We start from the raw sequence: 27964 nt of genomic DNA, 5'->3' as shown, positions 1-27964 counted from the left end.
ATCAGAGGAGTAGAACCTACCAGTGGGTGATAGCCACTGGTACGCATTCAGCCTGGAGAGACGGACTGGGAAAAGATCCCATGCTAAAGACTTAGACCAACAGGGCTGCATTTTCTGCCGGAGTTTTGCTATCAGAAAGTGGTCCCACCTGAGTTAAGTTAATGTCTCCAATAAGAGCAAAACTGAATACGCACCTCAGTGACAGAATTGCCTCTTTTTCAAAAAAATGAGCCCTAGCTGGTGTAGCTCAGTGGATTGAGCTCAGGCCTGCGAACCACATGATCGAGGTTCGATTCCCAGTCAGGGCACATTCCTGGGTTGCAGGCCAGTTCCATACGTTGATATTTCTCTCTTTCTCTCCTTCCCTTCCCCTCTAAGGATAAATAAATAAAATCTTTAAAAAAAAGGAGATGTGCTGCAGATGCTTTTTGTAGGCTCTAAATCCCTTTACACATCTCTTCCCATCCTTTTCTTTTTTTAAAGGCAATTTTTAAAAAGATTTTATTTATTTACTTATTTTTAGAGAGAGGGGAAGAGAAGGAGAAAGAGGGGGAGAGAAACATCAATGTGTGGTTGCCTCTCGCATGCCCCCTACTGGGGACCTGGTCTGCAACCCAGGCATGTGCCCTGACTGGGAGTTGAACCTGCACCCTTTTGATTTGCAGGCCTGTGCTCAATCCAGTGAGCTACACCAGCCAGGGCTTTCTTTTTTTTAAGCAAAGAATATTATTCTACCCTGGTTCCAGCCCTTGAGATGCCACTTAGGCCCAACCTGGAGCTAAGCCTGATTGAGAAGTATGCAGATGACAATTAACACATTAAAAAAAAACCCAAAATATACTCATAGAACTAGGCCAACCAGCCTCTGTAGGATAATTTTTTTTGTCCGTTTCTATCTTTGGCCTAGCAGGAGGAAAGGTGGGGGCCTCAGACTGGAGATAATTGGCTGGTCTTTTTCTATTTTGTCTTATCCTCACCCTAGGACATTTTTCATTGCTTTTAGAGAGAGAAGAAGTGAGACAAACAGTGATGTGACAGAGAAACATCGATTGGTTGCTCCTGTATGTGCTTGGACCACCAGAGACCAGACCTGTACCTATGTATATGCCCAACTGGGAATTGAACCCACAACCCTTTGGTTATGAGACAGTGCTGCAACCAACTGATCCACACCAACCAGGGCTAATTGGCTGGTCTTAAGGTGCTCAACATCATGGACCACTGCGTTCCATGTCTTGGTATTCAGGAAAAGTTGACTTAAAAGGGGCAAAAATGCCACTTTAAAAGTATCCCTATTTTCTTCCTCAAGGGCCCTCAATATTCATAGAAAGAATTAGTTTTAACTTTCTGAAAGGGTTGAGTTTATCGTGCCCACGTGTATTTGTGAGTATGCACATATACACACATCTGTACATCAAGTCTCTGAAGAGAGTGCGTACAGGGCTCTCCTCTCCCTGATGGGAGTCTAAAGAAAGAGAATCTTATAGAGATACTAGTCTTGTAAATCCACCAAAAGATTCATTCCCCTGGTTTGGGGTGGCAGATACACTACATCAAGTCAGCTCCACCGGCCCGCAGACGCAGCAAGGGGCAGCAGTGCTGCTGTCCGCGGTGCTGACACAGCACAGTGGGCCAAGGAGACCTGGTGGTTTCTCCCAAGTCCGGGACCCTGGTGAATTGAAAGGCCCTCATGAGCTCGTGTCAAAATGCTCAGAGATGTATGCATCCTATTTTCTATTTTTGGATGTCAATACCTTTTCATGGTTCACACTTAGTTTTTTTTCCCCTTGGGGATTCATGACAAAAACACATGGAACTTAATATGAGTTTAAATACATTGGGAAATTACAAAAACCTAAGTAAGACAAGTCCATAAATTATGATTCTTTCTGTAGGGACAGAACCTTCCACTCCACTAAGCACAGAGAACTACAGTGACCTATTTTTCCAGTTACAGAGACTGGCATACTTGGAGACGAAAAAAAAATAAGCTCAACTCAGTCAGTTGCCTCAGTCCCTTTACCCCCGTTTCCTTTTCTCATCCTCATCATAGACCCAGATGGGGTGAGGGCATGGGGCAGAGCTCTGTGGGGCAGGGTTAGAGGCTCTGCTGACTGGATACCTAGCAGACCCATACGTTTCCTGAGGTGACCGATATAGGTACTTGGAATCAATGGCCTGGTGTTGTAGCTGAGAAATACAAGCTGAGGGGAGGCAGCAAAAAGGGAGCTACAAGAACTGCTTGGGGGGGGAGGGCTGATATCCACAGCACACGTTTAAAATTCCCAACTTACACAGTAAGAAGTTGGCCTCAATATAATCCTTAGTGAGTACATTCACTAGACACACAAAACTGTGGAGTTAATACCTCTTTGTAATAACATAACTTGGAATGCTAACAAAGCATAAACATTTCTGACCAAATCCCACCTCGACCAAAATCCTACCACATACATTCATTCCTTCAACAGAAGGCGAAGCCACTTGGTTCTTAAACAAAAACCCTTCACATTCACTTGTGTTCAATAATAACTTAACTTCTCACTTTAAAGAGCAATGATCACAAAAGAGTTAAGTTATAAATATGGAAAGATCTATTCTCCTATAAATGTAGTGCTTAGGAAAGACTAGATATATGCATAATATACATGAAAAGTGAAGGCATGATATTTTGTTCTTAGCTTAAAGCTAAAAGCTACCAAAAATGTTTTAGACAAATGTTAAGTATTTCTGCTCACTTAAATCAGCATGCAATAAACTAAGGGCATTGATTGTTTTCCCCCATTTAAGGTGCACATCTGCCCCCATAATGAATAATGGTGGAAATCATAATAGACTACAAGTTCCATGCAGTGAAATATTACCTCAAATAGGCTGGCCAAGCAGCTAGTTTCTTTCCTAAACAAAGGTAGAAATAATAGTAGTAATGTGATGTAGCACACAGGGGCCAATTTTGCCAGAGTCAGTGAAAAATTTGCTTGTTTTGAACACGTTTCTTGTTAGGGGAGACCCAGCTGAACAGGTCAGCTGAGTAGAATAGTACATTTGAGCCCCAGGGTAGTTCTCATTCATGGGACAAGCCTATTAGCCTCCAAGTGAGCCCAAATGCCTTCCAAGCAAGAAGCAAACTTACCTGCATACTTGAGACATGACCTGCTTTCAGATAAAAATTGAGAGCTAAGTTTTTAAAATTTCTAGTATCACTAACAACTTATTATATTTGGCTGACTCCTTAGCAGCTGCCAATTCTCCCAAGCCCCTCCAATACTGATAAGGTGATAGTCATAGGATTCAGAAAGATCCCTGAAACTCATTTTAAAAATTTTTAAAAAATTTATTGACTTCAGAGACAGAGATTGAGAGATTTTTTTAAAAGATTTTATTTATTTATTTATCTTTAGAGGGGGAGGAGAGGGAGAGAAACATCAATGTATGGTTGCCTTTCATGCGTCCCCTGCTGGGAGTTGGCCTGCAGGGAACTGGCTTGCAACCCAGGCATGTGCCCTGACTGGGAATCGAACCGTGATTCTCTGGTTCGCAGGCTCACGCTCAATCCACTGAGCTACACCAGCCAGGGAGAGATTTCTTGTTCCACTTATTATGCATTCATTGGTTGATTCTTGTATGAGCCCTGCCTGACCAGGGATAGAACAGGCAACCTTGGTGTATTGGGAAGAAGCTCTAACCAACTAAGCTACCCAGCCTGAGCCAGAGCCTTTAATTTTTAGAGGTTTTGAAGTCTGCCCTCCTGATAAGCCTCCAGGATTGGAACATGGCTGTGTATTTGGAAACACTTGGAAACACAATGGGTACATCAGTTTCCAAGATCAGTTATGACAATGCTCCCTTGAGGCCCATCCCATCCCTTGACCACAAACTCTAGGACACCAGGGTCTTCTTTAGAAGTGTCATCACGTTGTGCTCCCATGCAATGCAAAACCAAACTATATTTTACTTCCTAGATGAAGAGAAACTTTAATTTTTAATGTATTGCAGAACTAAATTATGATTTATATATCCCAATGTAGAGAATTTGCATACACTGAGAGTTCTATCAGGTTTCAGTTAACTACAACATTGCCCACTCTGGAAAGTGCATGAACTATCCACTCTTCCCCATCTCTCTGACTTATAACTTGACCTGGCTTTGAAAACACTCTACAAGTTTGTCATAATGCCTGCATTGCCCTCTCCTACTTTCGGCACACACTCTTAGCAACAGTGAGAGCAATTGCCTCTTCACCTCTCACAGGCCACTGTCATTGCCCTCTATTTTTAGCTCATTCTGGTTCCCAGACTGCAATCCCCCGAACCTCCCGTGACTTCCTTTCTTCTCATAAAAAAGCCCAACGAAGGCCCAGCTCCAACCCTGCCTCTACCCAGTCTCTATCCTCCTCTCTTGATAATCCAAGTATTTTGGTTCTTCCTCTTCTCTTAGTTCCTTCGGAATTTATTATTTGGTATTTCATCTTGGACCGTAGCACATTTGGACGGGAATCTCAACTTCAATTCAGTGCCAATGTAGTACAACAAACAGGGCAGGTGTTTTAGTATTAGACAGTTCTTGATTTCAATTCTAGCTCCCCTATTTCCCAGTTTGAGTAAGGTACTTAACCTTTTAGTGTCTCACTTCTCTAACCATGAAAAATTATATTAACCTATATGTTATGAAATTATAAATTCGGTACAAGTTACTCAGCACACCATAGTCTCTCAGTAAGCTGCTGCTCTCTTCTCTTGCCCACTGGAACGTTCCAACCACACAGCACAATGCTGAACACATGGGGTCTGTGGCTTTCCTGAAATGCATCCACAGTTCAGCTTGTCCACTCAACCTTCCATGTGATCCACCTGCAGGAAACTGGACATATCTGATCAAGCATATTCTGGGTGGAGAAGTCTCCACAAAACCTGAGGGAACAAACATAAGACCATTTGGAGAAAATGCTGGCTCTTGAAATGCTTACTGTGATGGTTAATTTTATGTGTCAACTTGAATGGGCTAAGGGATGTCCAAAGAACTGGTAAAACATTACTTCTGGGTGTATCTGTGCGGATGCTTCCTGAAGAGCTTAGCATTGGAATAGGTAGACTAAGTAAAGAAGCTCAAGCTCACCAACATGGGCTTCATCCAATCTTCTGAGGGTCTGAGCAACACAAAAGGTGGAGGGAGAATTTCCTCTCCACCTCAGCCAACACATCCATCTTCTCCTGCCCTTGGACGTTACGGAGCTCCTGGTTCTCAAGCCTTTGGATTCAGACCAGGATGTTTTACACCACTGATCCCCTAGCCCCAGCCCCAGCCCCAGCCCCAATTCTTGGGTCTTTGGACTTGGACTAGGGTTGCTTCCCACAGATCGCAGCTCTTCAGATTTGGACTAAATCACACCACCAGTTTTTCCGGTTCTCCATCTTGCGGACAGCAGTTTGTGGTACTTCTTGACTTCCACAGCCCTGTGAACCAGGTCCTATAATGAATCTCCTCATCTATCTGTCTATACATCCTATTTGTTCTAATTCTCTACAAAACCCTGACTATTACAGTCATGTTCTCAGTCAAGGTCTGAGTGCAAGTACTGTAAAGGGATTCATGGACGAGGGCATTGACAAAAACACAATGTGGAAATCTGACTCCTGAGCAACCTATATCCCAAAATCTTTAAAATTCAAAGCAGCATTGGAGGAAATTTCCACTTGCTATAGCATGCCAAATTTGGACATTCTTCCCCTGACATTTTTTATTTTCTATTATCAGACAGGGCAGAATTTCTTCTGAAAGAGAGAAGAGAAAGAGATACAGAATATCGGTTTTAAGTGTTATTTTTGTTCTTGAAAAGGCTTCTCATAGACTTTAAAAGAAAGCTTTTTTATTTCCTTCACAGATTTATTTTGATAGAATTATCCAAGCCTTGTCAGGGGGAACAAAATTTTGCGAGTCTACCATACCAGTAAAATGCCAAATTATAGGCTGTAAGTTTTTTGTTTTATTATATCTGGGTCCAAAAAGAGAAAAGAGTTTGAATCCAGAACTATTAGCATTTGGAGACAAAAGAGAGCCTTCACTGCAGCCTTCCCCCAGCTTTACTTCCTCAGCCCTACGGGCACCATCACTCAGATGGGAAGATGCTGTACCCACCCTCCCCTCAGCTGTACCCCCGACATACACTTCTCTGATGGAGATTCAAGGAGTTTACTAATAGGATTAATAGGATCAATTTCCTCAATAACCTCTTTCAAAACCTTCAAGCCAGCTTTATAATACGCACTAAGACACCAGCACTTTCTCTTTCTCTCTCAAAAAAATAAAGGAAAAGAAGAAGTAGTAGTAGCAACTCATTTTACTGAGGGCATTATGTCTGCACTGGTCTGTCCTGGTCACAAGGCAGCAGCACTTGGGGCAAATCACTTAATTCCTCTGAGCCTTGTTTCTTTATTTGTAAGGAGGAGATAATAAGATCCATGTTGAGGGGTCCTGGTTAGGATGAAGAATATATGTAAAATGCCTAATGTACTGACTTGTCTGCAGTAGCTCAATAAATGATACATTGTTACTGTACATGAAACCTGGGACTATGACATCTGGGAGACAAACTTTAGGTTTTGGAGACACCACAGGAAGGCTACTGTGGGTGGAGGGAGCAAGTGAGTAGAGCTAAAGAAATGGGCAGGGGTCACGATATAGGATCTCGCACAAACATGGGATGACCTTTGGATTTCTGAGTGTGATGGAAAAGGTGTAAGTTTTGACTAGGAGAATAAATGATTAGATTTATGTGTTAAAATATGACTTGGGTTGCTCTGTGGAAAACAGACTGTAGGTGAGCAGTGAGGAGGCTGTTCCAGGCGTCCAGGTGAGGGCCGACAGTGGTGGGAGGCGATGGTGCCGGTGGCAAGAAGTGTTGTGAAGTGCAACGTGTCTTGATGGTAGAGCTCACGGGACTTGCTGATGGACCGGATGCATCATGTGAGACGGAAAAGAGGAATAAATATGATCTTCAGGTTTTTGCACTGAGGGATTCAGAGAATGAATGAGTTATTAAGAGGGAAGACTGTTAAAGAAGCAGTTTGGGTCACAGATATTTACTAAGCATCCAGGTAGGAATAGGAGGCTGGACCTCAGAGGACAAGTAAGACATAAATTTGGGTGCTACCATCATAGAAATGGTATATAAAAAGCCACAAGGCTAGAAGAGTTTGCCAAAGTAGACAGAGAAGAAATCCAAAAACTGCAGCCCAGGGCAGTGTAATGTTGAGAGGTTGGAGAAAGGAGAAAATCCAGGAAAACAGACATAGGAGGAATTTCTCCTCCGTATTTGGCAACACAAAGGTATTGGTAAATGAAATGGCATGGACGAAAGCTTGATCTGAGTAAGTTCAAGAGTGAACAAAAACTGATGAAGCAGGGGGGAAAACAGGCAACTCTTTTTAGGAATTTTATTGTAAAGGAAAAAGTAAGGGTGGCTTCTGGAGGGAGAAGTAGAGTCTAGAGGTTTTTTCCTTTTTTTTTTAAGATGACATGCATACTGATGGGAATCATCCAGCCGACAGAGGAACTTGACAGAGCAGGAGAAAGAGAAAATTTCATGAGTCAAGTCCTTGAGCAGGAAAGGGGAGATGAGATCTGAAATAAGTGGGAAGATTGGCTTGAGACACTGTGGGTTGTTAAGAGGAAAGAAGGCCACGTTTAAGGGCACAGATGCAGGAAGCTGCTAGAATAACGATCTTGCATATTCCAGAACAGGGCCTGGTCCAGGGCAAATTATTGGAGAGCATTGTATTTTGGGAGAAGAGGCATTCTACCAGTACGAGATTTTGCAGCACAATATAGGGAAAGTCAATTTTATTTTCCCCCCATTTCCCTCCCACCGACTCCTCCTGCAGTCTCTGCTGCTTCGACCCAGACTCCAGCATGGACACTGCATGCTAATGAGGCGACACTTGGTCTAATCCCAGGCACTCGTTTCTGAATAATTAATCTGGCACTCTACCAGCACCTACAAGCCATGGATTTTCTGATGATTAAATAAAAGGCCAAGGCTCTTAACAACCATCAACTAGCTTTTCAGTATGGTTTGGCTCCATGCTTTATGAACACACTGGGAAGTCTGGATGGATCTGATGAAAGGAGAACACCTTACCACCCCCCAACCCCCACCTTGGCTCTCCACCAAACCATAGCTCAGACAGCGGGGGGTTCAGTTTAGTCATTCCAGGAAGATGAAGGAAGATAGGATGTCCTGGTGGTTCTGACCCTTCACACCTATTTCAAGCATCACCTGAAGCCTCTAGCTTTCCTGAGTCCCTCCCAGCCATTCAAGTGTCTTGTTTTTGTTGCTTTCCGGCAATTCTCACATCTCCCTCCTCCAGTCTCATATGTCTTCTGAACGCGATCAACATCAGCTTAAGTTCCCCAGACTGCGTGACTGAAGCCCTAAATTCAAAATAAAAGAAAGCTTCCTTTTTACTGAGAATTCAAAAAACAAAAACACAACCCAGGTTGCTCTCAGCTCAAATTCGAAAATGCCAAACAGAAGCCCCACCTTTTAAACAAGCTTTGAGACTTTCTTTAAAGATGACTGAAAGAGCAAGAGGATGGACTAGCGACCAGTTTTGAGCAGTCCTGCCGGCACTGCAGAGAGCTTGCTGGATTCACAAGGGGCATCGGAAGCACTGACACGGCAGAGATCATTGTGGCAGAAGCAACTGGAAAATGTCCTGAGACTGAAACGCAGACAGATTAGCAACACCCCGGTGGACACTAGTGACTTGCACTTTGAAATGCCAGAGGCTCATACTGTCAGTTGAGACACGGAAAAAAAAAAACAACAATGCATTTCTAGTCTCTGAAGACTTCAGATCTTCCCAAACTGCAGGCAAATGCAGCCGTCATGAGTTTCCGTCGCTGGGCAGCCCCCCTAGGTGCCACTAGGGGAATCGTTGCCAGAGTTGCCGTGGGCAGTGTGGGCAGTAAGGCTGAATCAAACAATCTCGGAAACCCTCTGAGAGGCTGTTTCCAAATACCGACCTTATTTTAGCAGTACTTGGTAAACCACTCTTCGCTCTGAGCATTTTTACAAGCTCAACAAATGGGTTTCCACACAAGTTTTATGATTCGCCATCGCCAGATAATTAGAAAGTCTTTCAATCACCGGCATCTGGATAAAGTAATTTTGTCTCAGCATGGACATGTGTAGGAAGTAAACAAAAGCCAAAGAGGACAGGCTTGCTGGACACTTTCTCAGAAGAAAAATCCTTCAAGAAGGGAATGTTCCCACACAAATTTGATTAGCAAAATAAGCACAGGCTTTGAGTAGTGCAAAGCAATGAAAGGATATCTGATGTGACGGAAGGAAGTGATACAAGGGTGCAACCGGGGGGGTGGGGTGGGGGGCGCAAAAAAAGATTTGGAATGGTGTCCAGAACTCAAAGTGTATAGGAATATTGGAGAGACATGTAAGATGTCCTCACCCCTTCCCCCCCACAGGTGTGAGTTGGGGACGGGACACATAGACGAGGAACATGCAGGGCTGTTTTGTACAGCCTTGCAGCTAATCCATGGCCTGGTCATTTAACATATCTATAACCTTTAACTGGTTTCATAGATATGTTAAATAGCTGTGGCTAAGTTTTGAGCCAGGCTTGTACCGAGGATGGAACTGGGGGCTGATGCTCTGAGACAGGGCCTGCATGAGAGTTTGGAACGGGTTGGCTCTAGGACACGGGGCCACACTTGCCCAGGTGAAAAGAGAGCGCCACGCGGTTTCAACAGAGTTAAGACCCCCTCTTTCCCAGGTGAAAAGGGAAAACCACACAGTTTTGCCAGAATGGAGATCCCTGCGGCCAGGTGAAGAAGAAAGACATGCGCTTTTGGTGCAGTGCGGACCCCTGCAGCTTTGGTAGAAGAGGCCCACGTGGCTTTGGGGTGCTCCCTTTGGCTGAGTGGCCTGGAAAGCAGGAGAGACTTTGACTGAAACTTGGTACAAAGAACTCTTGCCAGTGGAAGGTGCCACATGACTTTGGATTAATTGGAGATCCCGCCTGGACAGGCAACACAGCCCACAGTGCCAGCGACCTGAAAAATGGACATGTGCTCTTTTCCTGATTTACGGTACCCAGAGTTGGGACAGTGAGAGAAGGGAGTGGTGTGTGTGTGTGTGTGTGTGTGTGTATAGGTGTATACCCTTAAAGACTTTGCTTAAAGACTTTGATATTTTAATGAAGGCATTAGGCCTGAATAGCATTAAATAAACATTTCGTTTCCTTTTCACAAATCTCTGGCATTGAGAGATGTCTTTCCAATTGGCGGTGGACAGAAGAGCCCAGTAGATATTAGTATACCGTCCTTGGGAGGGGCCTCTGTTTTCTGTAGCAGTTTTTTGGCGTCCCTCGGTGGGCCAAGTATTGCCCCCTCCCTCCCCCCTCCCCCCTGCCTTGGAGCCCTGTTTGGTAACAGAAGGAGTATCTGGTTAAGTATCTGAAAGTGCAAAGGGGTAGGAACCGACACAGTGTAATGACAATCTCATGAATTCGGTCCTTAAATAAATCTAAATTCCCAAGTAACAGGTTTCTAAAGTCAACTTAGCACTTTCAAATTTGGTCAACAAATAACAGTGCAGTGCACCAGGTTCTACCTGCGGAGCAGGGGTGGGGGTGGGGTGTGGGGGTAAAGCCAAATGTGACTTCTCAGTTCATTTCCGATAAAGTTGAGAAGACTAACAGAACAAAACGGGATGTCATTAAACGTCAATTGTGTGATTCTGATTTTAAGTTAATACAGGAAGTTCAGAAATGAGAGAAATTAGTGTTGGCATGTTACAGAACAGGGCCAAGGGGGTACAATATACTATTACCAAGAGGACCCCCCACTAGGTTTGCTGGTCCCCGCCAAATAGGAAAGAAGTCTCTCAATGCCAGAGATTTGTGAAAAGGAAGGGAAATGTTTATTTAAAGCCATACAGACTTAAAGTAGTGATCTAATGTCTTCATTAAAATACCAAAGTCCTTTAGGGCACCCACAGAGGCACACAGTCCTTCCTTCTCCCTCTGCCCTAATTTGGGGTACCGTATCTCAGGAAAAGAAGTAGATTCAGGCTCCCGACACTATCAGCTGTGTTGTTGGCCAGAATCAAGCCACCTGGTTCCCCCTGGCAAAGCTGTGGGGGCCTGCACTCTGGCAAAACCGTGTGGTTCTCTGTGGCAAAGCTGCAAGGGGTCTCCACTCTGCCAAGACCATGTGGTTCTTCCCCTAATTGCTGCTGCATCTGGGTTTAAATCCCTGCGCCAACCTTCCTCTGCCGCCAGATTTCTGACTCCTCCCACAATCAGCTACACTTGCCAGCACTCCCATATCCCTCCAGCTTTCCTGGGCTGCCATAGTGGGTCTGGGCAGGCGTGGCCCCATGGTGTAGAGCCAATCATCTCTAAGTTCTCATGCAGGCGCTGTAACCAGGGGAAGTTGCCTCCCAGTTACATCTTGGGTGGAAGTCACTTCCATCCCCCCTGGCTCAAAGCAAGGCCACAGCTATTTAACATATCTATGCAACCATTTAAAGGTTATAGATACGTTAAATGATCATGTCAGAGGTTAGCTGCAAAGCTGCTGCTATGCAAAACAGCTCTCAATGGCCCTGCTCCATGTGTCCCTTCCCCCAACTCACAACTGTGGGGGAAAGGGGTGAGCACATCCTATATATCTTTCTAATATACCTTGGATACCTTGAGTTCTGGACCTCATTCCAAATCCCTATTTGAGGCCGCACTCTTGGCTGCACCCTGTTACAGGCTGGGGTGGAAGAGTTCCTGGGAGGAGGAAAAGACCCCAAATAAACCTAAATATGTCTTCTACTGACCCGCCTGCAACTGTCATCTTTGTTACTGTGCCTTTGCATCAAGACTGTTATTTTAAAACAGTACCAGGTAGTGGTTAAATACCCTGGCTCTGGAACCAGCCTGTCTGGCTTTCAGACCTGGCCCAACACTCACTGGCTATGTGTTCTTGATCAACTCAGCCTTTCTATGTCTCGGTTTCCTCATTTATAAAATGCAGTTAACAACAGAATCCACCTCATAGAACCACTGTGAGAGTTAAATGAGTTAATTTATGTAACTCACTCAATAAATTTATAGGTGTGAATCAGAATAACCTGGGAATCTGTACAAGTTGAAGGAACGAATCTCCCTAGAGCAGCGAATGATATTTGGGGAGACAGCGGTAGTGCACAGTGCAGTCCCGTATTTCTAGGTGATTTTTATTCCCCCTAATCAGTCCCAGAAAGCAAGATGGGCGGTCGAGAACAGCCACCACCAGGGTCTTTGCAACTTAATGGAATGGAAAATTCATGTATTCTTTCCCAAGCCCAAGTAAAGTCTATTAGTCTTCCTCTCAAAATTAAACTGAAATTATCAAAAGGTAAGTTATATAAAAGTTTTCAACTTTTAAAAGATAAATTTCAACCCTTAGAGAGACACAAGCTAAAACTGAAATCCACATTGTCTATTGCTCGGAGACAATTTAAATACATTTAAATACATTTTCTAGTTCCTTAAAAACAAAACAAAACAAAAAAAAATCAACCAGGAAATTTAAGAGCTTCGTGTCACATTTTAGGAATTAACAATGACTATTAACAACACTTCCTAAAGTTTATGTTCAGCTATTACAAGCATTGTAACTATTTTCTGCCTTGAAAGGACTCAGTTGCACAGTACATTGAAATGCCAATTACGTCTGACTACTATTCCGTGTTGATTCATTCTGACACTATCTGCCCTGTGGAAAACAAACTTTCAGCCTCCGCACAGGGTAACACTGGGAAAATATCAGCAAAGGCCCCTTGTTGCCAGTGCTGGTTACTTTCTCACAGTAAATGACCCTGCATCTGTCTTCCTGGTTTGTGTGCTTATGAAAGAATTATTGTTTGACAGGGTGTTGCTGAAGGGTGTAACCATAACAAATTGGACCTCCACTTATTGGGAGAATCTTGGCGCTGTGTGCAAATAAAGGTCTAAGCTGGATACTTTTTTGAATAATTGGGAATTACATACATGAATAAATTTGGATATGAAAGATGTAGTCACAGATGGAAGAAGTTCTTGATGCATGACAACTTGCCCTAAGAGAAAATACAATCATAGCTAAACATTAAATCTTCTGCTTAAAATGTTAAGACTTTAGCAATATAGGCTTTTAAACTCAAGGCAATCACGTGGTTCTTTTGCTCACACTATTTTGAATTCATTTGTGTGAAAACTGGAGGAGACTCCAAAGGGGCTGACAAACAATTAGGAGTGATCGACTATTTTCTGATCCTTTCTGATTCGTCGTAAACTGTTATGATGCCAAAAAAAAGGTTAATTAACCAAAGTGAAATGAAATTAATGCCCACTGCCTTGCCAATTTCCCATTTGGGGTGTGGAGTGCCATAATTTCAGCTCAGGATTTTGAAGATACAATACATGCAATATCTGACTATTTAGTCAGGGTCACTGACTCTTTTCCCTTACATTGTCAAATAAAAAAATGACAACGGCCAACACAACAGTAGCTGTCTGGTATGAATGAATCCAAATTATACCTATTTTTGTCAGATTGGAAAAAATACATAATTTCTGGTGTGCCACAGAATTTTAGTAATTAGTTTATGTGTGTCATGAGATGAAAAAGGTTGAAAATCACTCCCTTAGGCTTCAATGGCTGTAAGCTCAGACGTTTTATGTTTTATGTAAGATGATTCAGCAATAACAGTAAGTTTTGATGTTTGGGCAACTATTTGCCCGAGACGTGAATCAGCTATGTTGTTCCCACGAACAGGCCCACAGCTCTCACAGGTATGACTGGTACATCTGTCTGCCTGGTGGGCATGATTGAGCGCAGTGTTTTTCAAACTCCAAGTCAGGCTGTATTGATGAGTAGTAAAATCAAAGTACAACCAGCAATTAAGACTTTTTCTTTATAAACACTTAAAAATATACACTAAGTGGAGGGAAGAGTAAAATGAACTCCTCCTATACAGCCATCAGCCCAATTCAATGATTATCAAGATATTGTCACATTTGCCTTCTCCCTCCCCCACCCAGAGCCACAGAGCTGGCAGGAGGGTGCCTTAGCTGAGATTCCATTAAGCTGGCTCACCCTGTTTGCCCCACCCTGGTGATTCCCGGAGGCTCTGCCCCACCAAACTTTTGGGCCCACCGAGCTGTTTCCAGTGGCTTTTCCATACAAATGGTTTGTCTTGGCCCATGCTTCAGATTTTCCTAAATTCTCTCAAACAAACAGCATCTGACTTCAGCGAGCCCCACACCTCTTGATTAGTCCAGGCCTGGCATTAGCAGCAGCTGGCCTTGGTTCACAGCTTGGCCTCGTTTGGGCACCTCCAAGCCCAGGACAAGGAACAGCCATCTGCTGGTCACTTTGCAGCTTATGCTGTGTGATCCTGGACAGGACACAGATGGTGACTGACCTTGAACCTGCCGACAGCAATTAACTCAACTACAACTGGACGGTGTACATAGTCCACACAGTGGGCACACCTTGAGTACCCAGCTTGGGTAATAGGGAAGCCTGTACCATTAGACCCTACAGGACACCTACTATGTTAGGCCACTTTACCAACCCTGGGAGACATAGCAGCTCTATCTAATACACAGAAACAAACACAGGGAGGCCACCAAAATGAGGAGACAAAGAAACATGGCCCAAATGAAAGAACAGAACAAAACTCCAGGAAAAAAACTAAACAAGATGGAGAATAGCAATCTACTAGATGCAAAGTTCAAAATACTGGTTGTAAGGATGCTCAGTGAACTTAGGGGAAGACTAATTGAACTTAGAGAGAACTTCAACAACATAAAAATGATCCAGACAAGAATGAAGGTAACACTAACTGAAATAAAGAACATTTATAGGGAATCAACAATAGAGTGGCTGAAGCTGAGAATCAAATCAGCGATTTGCAACATAAGGAAGCAAAAAACAACCAATCAGAACAAGAAGAAAAAAGAATCCAAAAAATATGGATAGTGTAAGGAAGCTCTGGGACAACTCCAAGTGCACCAATATTTGCATCATGGTGGTGCCAGAAAGAGAAGAGAGCAAAAAATTGAACACCTATTTGAAAAAAATGACAGAAAATTTCCCTAACGTGGTGAAGGAAATACACATACAAGTTCAGGAAGCACAAAGAGTTCCAAACAAGATGAACCCAAAGAGGTCCCCATCAAGACACATCATAATTAAAATGCCAAAGGTTAAACAAAAAGAGAATCTTATAAGCAGCAAGAAAAAACTACCTACGAAAAAAGTTACCTACAAGGTAGCTCCCATAAGAATGTCAGCTGATTTCTCAAAAGAAACTTTGCAAGCTAAAAGGGATTGGCAAGAAATATTCAAAGTGATGAAAAGCAAGGACCTACAACCAGGATTATTCTACTCAGCAAAGCTATCATTTAGAATTGAAGGACAGATAAAGAGCTTCCCAGACAAGAAAAAGCTGAAGGAGTTCATCACCACCAAACCATTATTACATGAAATGTTAAAGGGTCTTCTTTAAGAAGATAAAAATATGAATAAAATGACAATAAATATGTGTCTATTAACAATGAATCTAAGAAACAAAAAACAGACAAGCAGAAGAGAAATAGAACCATAGATACAAAGAACGTTTTCATGGTTGCCTGATAGGAGGGGGGCTGAGGGGGTGAGCAAAAAGAGAAGGGATTAAGAAGAGCAAATAGGTAGTTACAGAATAGCCATGGGGGTGTAAAGTGAAGTAGAAGGACTAGAGTACCCGAAGAATATATATGTACGCCCCATGGGCATGGACAATGGTGTGGCGATTGCCTGAGGGAGTGGGAGTGGGTGGGTGAAGGGGGCTAAAGGAGGAAAAAATGGGACAACCATGATAGCCTAAACAAGAAAATAGAATTTAATAAATAAATAAATGATGTTGGATCATTAAAAAAAAAACACCTAATTCCCCCAAAAATCCTAGGAGGAAAGGCTAGGTATCGCCAGCTTTACACATAAGGAAATCAAGCCATTAAGTTCTTTTGCAAAATCTAGCTCCTAAACTGTCCTTCTAAGATTCTGTTCAGAAGTGGTACCATTCACTAGAACAGGCAGATCTTAATTTCCTAGCCAGTGTTTGAGTCTGTGGCAGACCCTGTCCAGCAGAGTCTGCCTGTTGTGGCTGAGGACGAGAACGGAAGCACAGGTGACAACAATCCTGTGGAGAAAAAGGGAACGGCACAGCTGCTCTCTCGAGGAGAGAGTGCCTATGGATGTCTAGGCCACTCCTTCAGGAGCGGAGCGCCTCGACCCTTGCCTAAACAGGCTTTTATCATTTTCCTACATCAGAGAAAGATTTATTATCTATTACATAGAATATTATTGTCTATATTTTAGGTACAATCAAGGAAATGAAAATAACATGCAGAGGGGAATGGCAATGAGCTGATTAGCTCTGTCCTTGGGAAAATTTATACAAGTTTTGGATATTACCTTGAAGATAGACAATACACATTTGTTGTTTTAGACCAGGGTGATGGAGTTTTAGCAAGAGCAAGCCATAACAATCTGTATGCATTTTCTAGGCCTGATTCCCACGGAAAAACTCGGTTTGAAGGTCTGGCTCCTGCCCACCTCACTTCTGTAGGTTTTCCACACAGAGCTGAGTCACATTTGCCAGACCCAAACAAACCTGTCCCCTACATGAATCCATTTCATAAATCAGAGTAAGTAAGCTAAGGGAGAAACCAAGGATGATTTACATAGAGAGTAAATCTTTGAGTAAATCAGCTTGGACTTCTCTTCCACTTTGTCGCAGTTTCTGCATCCTAAAGAGATCTGAGAGTTTAGGAAATCAGCACTGAAAAACAAGCAAACACCACTTTTTCTCTTACACATATTAAACATACATACACATATGCACCTTGCATGTGCTAACAACTATTCATCCTTCTAATTCCAACCTAAGGATCCTCTCCCTCGGAACCTTTTAACTCCCAGGTGAGGCATACTCTCATGGAAACATGTTTCTTTTTCGGAACCCGTTTCAATGTATAATTCATTTAGTGTGACTGTTTGACCAGCATCTGCCTTGCCCTCTAGAATGTAAGCTCCGTAATGGAAGGACTGCTCCTGCTTTTGCCCATCGTATTTTCTCTCGCACTTAACTTTCTGCTTGGAAGATCTCCTACCTCTCTGGCTATTCTTAGTGTCTAGTGCTGGATTTTCATTTTCACATCCTCTGACTACTGAAATATGACAAGCTACGCCTCAGTCCTTGGATCTCATCTTGTGTCTATTTATATTTTCTTCCTAGATGCTCCACGGCTTCATTATTAGGTGTAGTATCTTTAACCCTGAATGTATCTCTAACTCTGAACTCCAGACTTGTATGTCATATAGCCAATTTCCTACTCAAACTTGACCTCTGGATGTGTAACAGGCACCTCAAGCTTAATATCCCAGAAGATCACTTTTGATTTCAACTTTTACATCTGTTTTCCCTCAGTCTTCCCAATTTTAATTAGTGCCACCTCCCTCGTTCTTAGGCCAAATAGTTTGGAGTCATTCTTGACTTACATCCCACAGCCAGTGAACCGGTAAATCCAGGTTCTACTACTTAAATAAGAATGAAAAGTGACCCTTTCTCATTATCTCACCACGCCCCCCACCATGCCCCAACTGGGTAGGGGCCATGCAAGCCATTTCCATCTGTCCCGTTTATTGCAAGGGCTTCCTCACTGATCTCTCTACTTTTATGTATGTTTATTCCCTTAAAAATCTCCCCTCTAAAGAGCAGCCAAAGTGATCCTTTAAAACTACACATGGATTTATATCATGACTACACACCAAGTTTTACAATGGTTTCCTATCTCATTCAGAATGAAAGTCAGAGTTCTTGCAGCGGCGTATTAACACCCTGCATGATCTGGCCTCCAACTACCTCTGACCGCTAAGCTCACCATCCCTCTCCTCCCTGCCTTGCTCTTTTCTCACGTCCACCCTGTCCTCCTTTCTCCTCTTTGAAGGGGCCACACACGTCCTCTTCAATCCCTACACGCTGATTTACTTTACAACACAGTTCTTATTTCTTCCCCCAAATAAACTTTGTAATCCTTAATCAGAGACCAGACTTGGTCTGTTTTGGTCTCTGCTGTATCCCTATCTCAAATAGAGCCCGGCACTGAGTATGTGTTCCACTCTCAAATGTGTTGAACGAGTGAATAAATAAATTATATTCCTAATGCTTAATAGCATATCCCAGAGTAAACCACTGAACCTTTTTTTTTGGATCTCATTTTCCTCATCTTTCAAAGGAGGGACGAGCTAGATAATCTTAAAATAGTTACTCAGTAAACAATGCAACCTACTGGGCGCCGGGCACTGAGTATGTGCTTGGACTACAAGAAAAGGTCACACAGTCTTTGCTCTCTAAGAGCTTTCCGGAATGATAAACAGCCAAATGGGTAATTACGGTGGAGGGCTTCCAGAGGAAACTTGTAAGCGCTCAACCGGCAATGGGTAGGATACAGGTAGGTAGGTGAAGAGGTAGTGGAAGCCTGTTTCAGGCTTCCCACATGTGCCGAGAGAACGCTTCTAGACTGTACACCCTGGGAAAGCAAGAGCCTCCTGGTTAATACGTCCCCAGATTTGGCTCCAGACGCTTAATCATACTGCTCTTACCTCTGATGCGAGTGCATTTACTGACGGAAGGAGCAGAGTGGGATTTGGGGAAGATAATGAGTTTAGTTCCAGGTTTAAAACTATACAAACTTTGTCAGACTCCGGCTATTTCTTAAAGCGAGGCACTGCTTAAGGACCTCCCCTTGGGTTGAACCAATGTATTCCTTTACACTGCTTCCTTGGCCCCGATAATACTAATCACGTTACATGTAACTGTGGAGGCCCCTAGCACAGTGCAAAGGTCCTTAACGACTTTTCTGTCCACATTTCTGGAAGCGCATGGAGCGCTCCCATGAGTTGGCCCGGCAATCTCAGAGCGCAGCAGCAACCACTGAATTCCAGCAGGGACACCAACCTCCGTAGAGATCAGCTCCACACTCTGGGNAGAACGCTTCTAGACTGTACACCCTGGGAAAGCAAGAGCCTCCTGGTTAATACGTCCCCAGATTTGGCTCCAGACGCTTAATCATACTGCTCTTACCTCTGATGCGAGTGCATTTACTGACGGAAGGAGCAGAGTGGGATTTGGGGAAGATAATGAGTTTAGTTCCAGGTTTAAAACTATACAAACTTTGTCAGACTCCGGCTACTTCTTAAAGCGAGGCACTGCTTAAGGACCTCCCCTTGGGTTGAATCAATGTATTCCTTTACACTGCTTCCTTGGCCCCGATAATACTAATCACGTTACATGTAACTTTGGAGGCCCCTAGCACAGTGCAAAGGTCCTTAACGACTTTTCTGTCCACATTTCTGGAAGCGCATGGAGCGCTCCCATAAGTTGGCCCGGCAATCTCAGAGCGCAGCAGCAACCACTGAATTCCAGCAGGGACACCAACCTCCGTAGAGATCAGCTCTACACTCTGGGATCTTCACAGTCGGCTGTTTCCGAGAGTTCTCGAGCTTTCGGTTAGTTGGCCCCCGGCAAGCCCCTGCGCTAACCTGGGAGGAGTCGACCTCTTCAGACTCTACCAACTGAATAGCGTAGGGGTGGAGCGACTGCACAGGCTAAGATGATAAACAGAAGGCCAAGAAGAAACTCCGTTAAATAACAGATCAAGTCACTTTGTCCTTTAAATGTGGCACGGGGCTCGTATCTTCCCGGAGACGTAGGTGTTTACATCTTCTGAGCTAGAGCGACACTTGCCTCCCCATACGTCTGGCACGCTCCGCCTTTGGTCTCTCCCGCGCCGGGCGACCCTGAGGTCACGTGCTCCCCCTGTCCTTCTAGCGGAACGTGCAACTAACTGGGGACAGCCGAGCCATGGCAGCGCTTCTGAGACCGGGATGCTGGCTTCTCCGTGCCGGGGTGGCTCCGCGCCTCCCGCTGTCCATGCGCCTCCTCGCGGGCTGCCCGGGCCGGCCGCACGCCGCGGTGTGTCAGCCCGCAGCTCGCGCCGCGCCTTTCGCAGGGTGAGTGCCTCTGCCCACCTGCAGCTCAGACGTCTCCTGGGGTCGTTGGTGCTGGCGGGGGACGGGGGCCTCCTGTGTTCTCTACGTGCCCTTTCCCCCGCTCCAGGGATAAGCATCGCGGGGCCTCAGACCGTGCTCCCCACCAGGGATTTTCGGGTGATTGGGTTGGTCGCGTTAGAAGGTCATGGCCGCGGGCAAGGCTTTTTCCTTCCTGCTTTGAGTCTGTTCTTCGGCTACTTTCAGCTCTTGCAGCTGAGAGGGGCTTCGAAGGGCCGCTGCGAGGGTCGGGTGATACTTCTGTGCTTAGGGTTGACCAGCTTGGGACCTGTCTCGTGTGCAAGCATTATTGGTGATCAGTAGTAACCAGCGGGGATTCGGTTTTCGAGTTTTATTTATTTTATTTTTGTTGTCGGGGGAGAATAGGTTGGGAATTTTGGGTGAGTTAGGGATAGGTTAGAACATAGAACGTTAGAACATAGAAACTAAACGTAGAATAGACGTTTAGTAATGATCAGTTTGGGCTTTTGCCTGACTCTTTTTGGAGTTTCCTTTCAGTATTCACGAGGGTGTGATCCGGATTGGGAATTGTCACAACAGGCTCAGTAAGTGGCAATGAATGAGTAAATGAACACATGCAAGGCACTTCTTGGGGGGCCTGGGGAGTGCAAAGGCAAGTTAAATTCTCAGTGTCACAAGTGTAAGTAAATGCCCTCATAGACTGAGGTTTATTAGGAGAAAGATATGATAATAGACTTTTTGGGCGTGGGGTGGGGAACAGGAAGCTTGAATAGTATTCTGACCAGCTGAGAAGGGAAGATGGTCACCGAGGTTTCAGGTTTGGGGGAAAGCTGATTTTGGAATGACTGGTATTTAAAGTAAAGGTATTTGGGGAAATGGCATAAAGTTTAAGAGCTAAGGATCTGGACTAGGCCAGGGCGGGACTCCTGACCTCTCTTTTTATTTGCATAGTGCCATTGGACAAGTTACTTAACATCTCCAGGCCTATTCTTTAGTTATAAGGTGGAAGTAGTAATAGTGTTGGTAGAACTTTATGTAAAGCACTTAAAGTGGGACCTGGTACCTGACGAGTGCTTTATTAGTTACTATAAAAATAACTGTGATTACACGAATCTTTGTGGCCCATCTTGGAAACCTACTCTCTATGTAAAATTATATGGAGGAAATGTTTTATGACTTCTTAACAACTTAGTTACGAATTTTGGAATGTAGCCTACTTGTAACGTGGAGTCTGCCTAGATTTCCTCATTAGGCCTCAATAGTTAACCTTCATGCCTCTGCCTTTGCGGATCTACATCTGTGGCTTTCAAAGAGATTTTTTTTTTCTTTTTTGACACAGAAGGCATGCCATTTACTCTTACTGTTATCGTTCATCTTCTCTGTTGCCTGTGAGGGAATCCAGTCTAGTAGAAAGGGTATTCTGAAAGGTCTGAGTGTTCATCAGACCTAGGTTCCTTTAACTGGCTGCGAAATCTTTTACCTTCAGTTTCATTATCTGTAAAGTAAAGATAACAGGCCTGCGTCTTTGTAAAGTTGATTTCTTGTCTTTTGGGACTGAAATGCCCTTCCTTTCTTTCTCCCTCCCCTCCCTCCCCTCCCTCCCCTCCCTTCCCTCCCTTCCTTCCCTTCCTTCTCTTCCTTCTCTTCCTTCCCTCTTTCCTTCTTTCCTTCCTCACCCACCCACCCACCCAAGGACATGCTTGTTGATTTTACAGAGAGGGGAAGGGAGGGAGAGGATCATTGATGTGAGAGAGAAACACTGACAGACCGCCTCTAATATGCACCCAAATGAGGGGGGAGGCTAGAGGGGTGCCAGGACCCGAAACCTGGGCAGGTGACCTGACTAGGAGTCAACCCTCAACCTTTTGGTTTATGCGACAACGCTGCAAGCCACTGAGGTACACTGGCCAGGGAATACACTCTTCCTTCAGGCAAGCCTTACCTCAACACTCACTCTAAAAAACTACTTTCTTTTAATTTTATCAGGGCATGTCTGATTTGCCTGATATTCTTCATCTTTTCTCTGTTTTCTTAGTAGAAAATGAGTTGCGTGAGAGCAGAACTTTGACTTGTTCACCCCTGTGATGCTCGCTCATAGCAAGTAAAGAAGCATTTGTTCCCTTTTTTTCCTGGGCACTGAAAACATTTTCTGTGCAATCTTTTATCCTTCAGCCTCTAATCACGCCTAGATCTTTCCCACCGGAAAGACAGAACCTTTCCTGGGAATCTGGACTTACTCTAGATGCTTCCCAATCTCTCTTCCCTATCTACTCCCATCCTTCATTACTCGCTTCTTATTCATTCTTCTGCCTATTGCAGTCACCACTGCAAAAGCCATCATTGTCTTGTTTATTAATTTTTATTGCATATTTTTTAATTATAAGGCTCATGTGCCTTGAGGAACAATTGCAAAATACAGGGGGAAAGCAATGAATTAAAAATCACCCTTAAGTCTATCAATGATATATCTAACTTCTTTTAATCACTTACATATGTGTGAGATGATCCACATTCAAGGCCTTGACCTCTGGTGTATTACTCTGTCTCCCATTTCCCCTTCATGATGCCTTTTCTTGGCATCAGTGACACTAGTCTTGATTTTCTTCTCTTTAGGATTTTTCTCACTCATTTTGCTGCATCCTTTTTCCTGTTTATCTCTTGAATGCTGATGTAGGGGGTTTTCCTCAGTCACTTTTTTTATTCTTTTAATCCTTCCATTTTTAGGGTGTCAGTTCCTACTTACCACTCTGATGATGGCATTATTTCTCCTCCTGTACACAGACTGTCTTGTTAGACATCAGTTGAACTGCAGGTACTTCAGACCCATCGCATCTCATATTGGACTCGTCTTTCCTCCCCAAACTGTTGCTCATGTGTTTGCTTTTTCATGGATATTGCTATTTCTGTATCTTGGACATTTCTCATTCATATATCATTGACACCTTCCCCCATTTTTTAAAAAAGATTTTATTTATTTATCTTTAGAGGGGAAGAGAAGGAGAGAAATATCAGTATATGGTTGCCTCTTGTGCATCCCCTGCTGGGAACTGGCCTGCAACCCAGGCATGTACTTTGACTGGGAATCGAACCACGATCGTGTGGTTTGCAGACCCGTGCCCAATCCACAGAGCTACACCAGTCAGGGTACCCTCCATGTGTTGATTGCATGGCTGATTAAGTCCTGATCTTCTTCATCTGGAATGAATCCCTTCTTCCTCCAGCCTCCACATTAATCCCTGGTCTCCCTGATAATTTGGTCATGGTTTCCTTACAGTCAGATATTGGTGGCTCCCATTAGGTCCAGTATCTGGAGGTGCTTCATGATCCCGAGAGGCCTCTGGAGCCTCATTTGTTACCAGTTTTTTCCACAGTATTCTATGGGGCCGGCCAAAAAGTCTGTTCAGGTTTTTTTCTGTAATATAAAAGACACATTTTTCATTTTCACCAATAACTATTGATTTAGATATTTTGAGTATGTCATTTGTCTCCCGTGTGGTACAACATTGATTGTTCTCTGTTAATATCTCAATCACTGTCCATTTCAGTGGTTTACCTGACCGTAGAGTGTCGTCCAGGGAGAAATCTCCAGCACAAATCTTTGCGAACTACTTTGACAGGTTCAGTCATCCCCAGCACCTCCACACACTGCACAAATCTTTTTTTGTGTTTCAGTTGTGTTTGTATCTTTCTTGAGATAATAAAGCATAATATATACCAAAATGTTACATATTTTATTTTCTATATTAAAATAGTCACACAAAAATTCACCGATATTGATCAGTTTTTTTTTAATACATGCCAATATGACCAAAATTGTTTCAAATGAAGTTAAAAACAACTAAGTGCTACTAGGCCATCTTATGGAAAAAGCCAAATGAACTTGTTGATCACCCCAATATATTCTAGTCATATCATATCACTATTTTGAGTCAGCAGGCTTCTGAAACTGTAATGAGCATCAGAATTCCCTGGGAATCTTATTTAGAAATGTGCGTTCTGATTATGTAGGTCTGGGCAGGGGACTGAAATTCTGCATGTCTGACAAGCCCCCAGATGACAAGGTGCTGCTGGTATGTGGACTCGCAAGGCTTTGGTGGCCCATGCTGTGGATCTGCTTGCCTTTGAACGTGATGCTCACTTTTGGAGTTCGTCTCCCCTTCCCCCTACTCAAGTTAAATCCGTCTTGACTGCTTCTCTCATTTGACTGCTCCTCTCTTGCGCTTTCTTTCACAGCCTGAGTCACTAAAGCATCTGTTAACATGATTACACGTGGATCCACCAGCACCCCAGACCTGGCTGTAAGTTCCTTGAAGGCAGGAACTTGGTCTTACTCTTTTTGCCTTGAGTTGATTATATCAGTGAAAATCCTAGACCTGAGGAAGGAATATTGTGAGATGCAAAGAAGTTTGAAGGGGTACTTAACCCATTCATGTAGTGTGGCTGATTTCCCCACATTCACCCTGATCTTTACTTCCAGGAATGTGCTGTCTGAGAAGGAAAGATGAGTGTTACAATGTTAAGGGAAATTAGAATTTATTAATCTTTTTTCAAAATCGGAGCATCAAAAAGTATGTATTTTTTTAATTTAATTGTTCAGGTACAGTTTTCTGTCTTTTACTCCCATCCCAGCCCCCCCCCAAAGTACGTATTTTCCTACCTCAGCACTTTTTCTCTTTTTTTAAACAAGTGGTTTCTTATAAACCACCTCTTACCCTATCCCCTGTGGGGGGGGTGGAGGAGCAACATTTTTTTCCCCCCACTTCTCACCTGAGGATGATAAACCAATGTTTATTGATTTTTAGAGCGAGGGAAATGCAGGGGAGAGAAACATCGATCAGTTGCACCCACCTATGTGCACCCCCACTGGGAATCGAACGCACAACCCAGGTATGTGCCCTGCCTGGGGATTGAACCCGCAACTTTTTGGTGTACAGGACAATGTTCCAACCCACTGAGCCACCCAGCCAGAGCGAGGATCAATACTTCTGTTTTCTCTCACTCTTTTTTTCCCCCTCACACTTCTGGATCAGAAGCTGTTTATATATTTCTTAGGAGAGTTTTTAGAATAATAGTTGTGTGTTTCAGAGGAAAAGATTAGCTTTGAGATAAATTAGTTTGGAAGTCAATCCGGATTGATGGTTGGCTGCAAGGTGAAGACCACATGTTGCCCAGGACAGAATTATGTAAATTCTTCTAACATTGGAAAGAGAAAATTTTCCCTTGTTTACCTCTCATCAAAAAAGATCTCAATAAGTATTAAGAGTATGTCTGGATCCTTCAGGTTTGTGGTTCAGCCTCTGCTCCTCGTGTGTATAAGTTTATTACTTACAGAGGGCTGTGGTAGGCACAGTACAACCGTTACATATGTGCTAACCATAGAAGGCGAATTCACTGTGGCATTTCAGAGAGAAGAGCAATTTACTGTGGTATTTCAGAAGAGCGGTCACATTTGTTCGTGGTAGGGGATCACTTGCGTTTGAGAGAATGCATGGTAATGACAGTGTTGCAGGGGAAGAGAAGAGTATGAGGAAACTATGTGGTGGAAGGTGATACTGCAAAGGCTATTTGATTCCTTGAAGCTACCAAGATTGATCAGAAAGTTGGTCATTTGATGGGTGGAAGCCTTTGGACAGTTTTGAGAGATACACATGTTGACAAAGTTTACATAGACTGATGGAGAGAGACGGGCGGACCAACAAGGAACAACACAGATACTACAGGTCAGGGCTAATAGGGCATCAACTGGTTGGTGCAGAACTGGGGGAAGATGCTTGCTTTCTTCTTGAGAGACAGAGAACAAGAGATTAGTAAGGATGTTAGCAGAATTAGGAAGAGCGAAGTTGGGGATTACTACAAACAATAGTGCCTTTAGTTTGGATCTTTACCATTTCGAAGTATATTTGTGTGAGTATGTCACATGTTTTGTGAGTTGGTATTAAACAGTGGGAAATTGAGGCTTAGAAGTGTGAACTGATTTATCCAGTGTCTGGTTGGGGTCCAGCTACTATGATTCCCAGCTCTGAAGTGTTTTTGAGTATGTTGTAGTTTAGATGCTGAATGTATTTAAGGACAAAAACATTTTTTTTAAAAAAGACAGTATGGGCCCTGGCTGGTGTAGCTCAGTGGATTGAGCGTGGGCCTGCGAACTACATGATTGAGGTTTGATTCCCAGTCAGGGCACATGCCTGGGTTGCAGGCCAGTTCCCAGCAGGGGTGAGTTCCCAGCGGGGGATACATGAGAGGCAACCATACATGGATGTTTCTCTTCCTCTCTCCTTCCCTTCCCCTCTAAAGATAAATAAATAAAATATTTTAAATTAAAAAAAAAGTATGGGATATATTATACATCTAGGAGTTACAGGTAAGGAAGCACGTGGTAAGATTGCAGAATGTTAACTCAGGAAGGGAACTTCAGAACAGTCTGCTTCGTCCCACTCTCACTTGGTAGACTCAGAAGAGTATCCACATCACATTACAGGCCCCAGCCCGGTTAACGGACTCTTCGCCACTTCCTGTCATAGCTGAGACATCCGTCAGAACCGGAGGAGGCTGAGGTGGACGGGACATCTGGATGGCGGGGAGGAACGCATTGGTGTTTCAAGCCAGGAGACTGTTATCAGAGTGTGGAAGGGCTGCACACCTTTTTTAGGCTGAAATTCCATGATCTGCCATAAAGCCTAAAGCTGTGTTTGTGGGACAGCCAAACTGAGCCAGATGCCTTGCAGAATAGTTCAGGGAGCAAGTTGATGTGACAGGTCTGCAAAGACTGGGGGGAGAGGCCGATCCACGGGTGTGTTGGGGTGCCTTCTGTAGTAAGGGCTTCACTGAGCACTGTTTTGTTGGGACACAAATGTATATATTTGTTTTTTAATGTGATCCTTACAAGTCAGTGTTTTTTTTTTTTCAGACGAAGGAGCTAGTGCTTAGACTAAATACCTTTCCTGCAGCCATGTAGTTAAATGGTACAGCTTAGATTTAAATAGCCTTTAAAATAAATTTTATGTTTTCTGCTAATACATTTTGAAAGGAAGAAAACGCTCTAGTAAATATTAGTTAATGTTATTACACTTACCTTGCCACGTTCTTTCCCAGTGTTGCCCAAACTTTGGGCATTTATGGTATTGCCTTCAGATTTGTTTTGCCAACTCTGAGAACTACCCAAACTGTTATTATTTATGTTTAATATTTTTCCTGACATCGGTTTTAGGGTTAAACTGACATTTTTATAACTTAATTTTGTCATAAGGGAGAATGCTAGTAAAATAAAGAACTTGCTATGATAGTTATTTTTAAATATTTATTAAAATAAATGGAACTACTACAATGGAAAAGCCTTGTCTATGTGCAATCTAAACCATCTTCCCTAGCAGAAGTATATTTGGGAAATACCGCATGTCTCAGCCATCTTTGTGATACTCTTGTGAGGCAGATTCTGTTATTTCTCAGATGATAACAAGCTTAGGGAGAGTTGCAGTAACTTGGCCAACGTCACATCTTTTGTGAATGGCAGAACTTGAACTCAGGCTGGGCTGTGGGGCTGAGCGGACACTGTTAAAGTTCATGTATTTCCACCAGGCCGTACAGCCTGCTCTAAGATTGTGCTTATCAAGTGTTTGTGAAAATCATACATAATAGGATAAGATATATACAGAGGATGAAGTAAGCACTTCTGTATGAAATTTTCATCACGACACAAAAGTGACAAATCGTGTGGTGTGATTTGTTGCCTGGAACTTGTGGTTTAATCAGGCGATGGCTTTGGTGAGATGTGTTCTCCCCTGTCTACAGTGCCCACTGTGGCCTAAGCCTCCATCAGTCTCTCACCTGGGCTGCACTGGAGCAGCTTCC

At 43.6% G+C, this 27964-nt stretch overlaps 1 protein-coding gene and 1 long non-coding RNA gene across 2 annotated transcripts in view; one reads left to right on the top strand and one right to left on the bottom strand.

Moving 5' to 3' along the window:
• LOC119001408 (uncharacterized) overlaps positions 1–19615 on the bottom strand; it is a 47304-nt gene extending 27689 nt beyond the window's left edge. The window contains exon 1 of the long non-coding RNA XR_005069564.1: positions 19525–19615. This is a non-coding gene — a long non-coding RNA (uncharacterized LOC119001408). The remainder of the gene's footprint in view (positions 1–19524) is intronic.
• A 275-nt stretch (positions 19616–19890) lies between these two features.
• Positions 19891–27964, top strand: part of LRPPRC (leucine rich pentatricopeptide repeat containing) — a 105876-nt gene continuing 97802 nt past the window's right edge. The window contains exon 1 of the mRNA XM_037066498.1: positions 19891–20098. Within this exon, the coding sequence (XP_036922393.1) occupies positions 19950–20098 (149 nt within the window). The 5' untranslated portion in view covers positions 19891–19949. The remainder of the gene's footprint in view (positions 20099–27964) is intronic.

This window comes from Sturnira hondurensis, unplaced genomic scaffold (assembly GCF_014824575.4).
Source record: "Sturnira hondurensis isolate 20B ecotype Veracruz unplaced genomic scaffold, ASM1482457v3 Scaffold0016663, whole genome shotgun sequence".
Taxonomy (NCBI): domain Eukaryota; kingdom Metazoa; phylum Chordata; class Mammalia; order Chiroptera; family Phyllostomidae; genus Sturnira; species Sturnira hondurensis.
The sequence above is the reverse complement of the archived record's forward strand: the minus strand, read 5'-3'. Positions and strand labels throughout refer to the sequence as shown.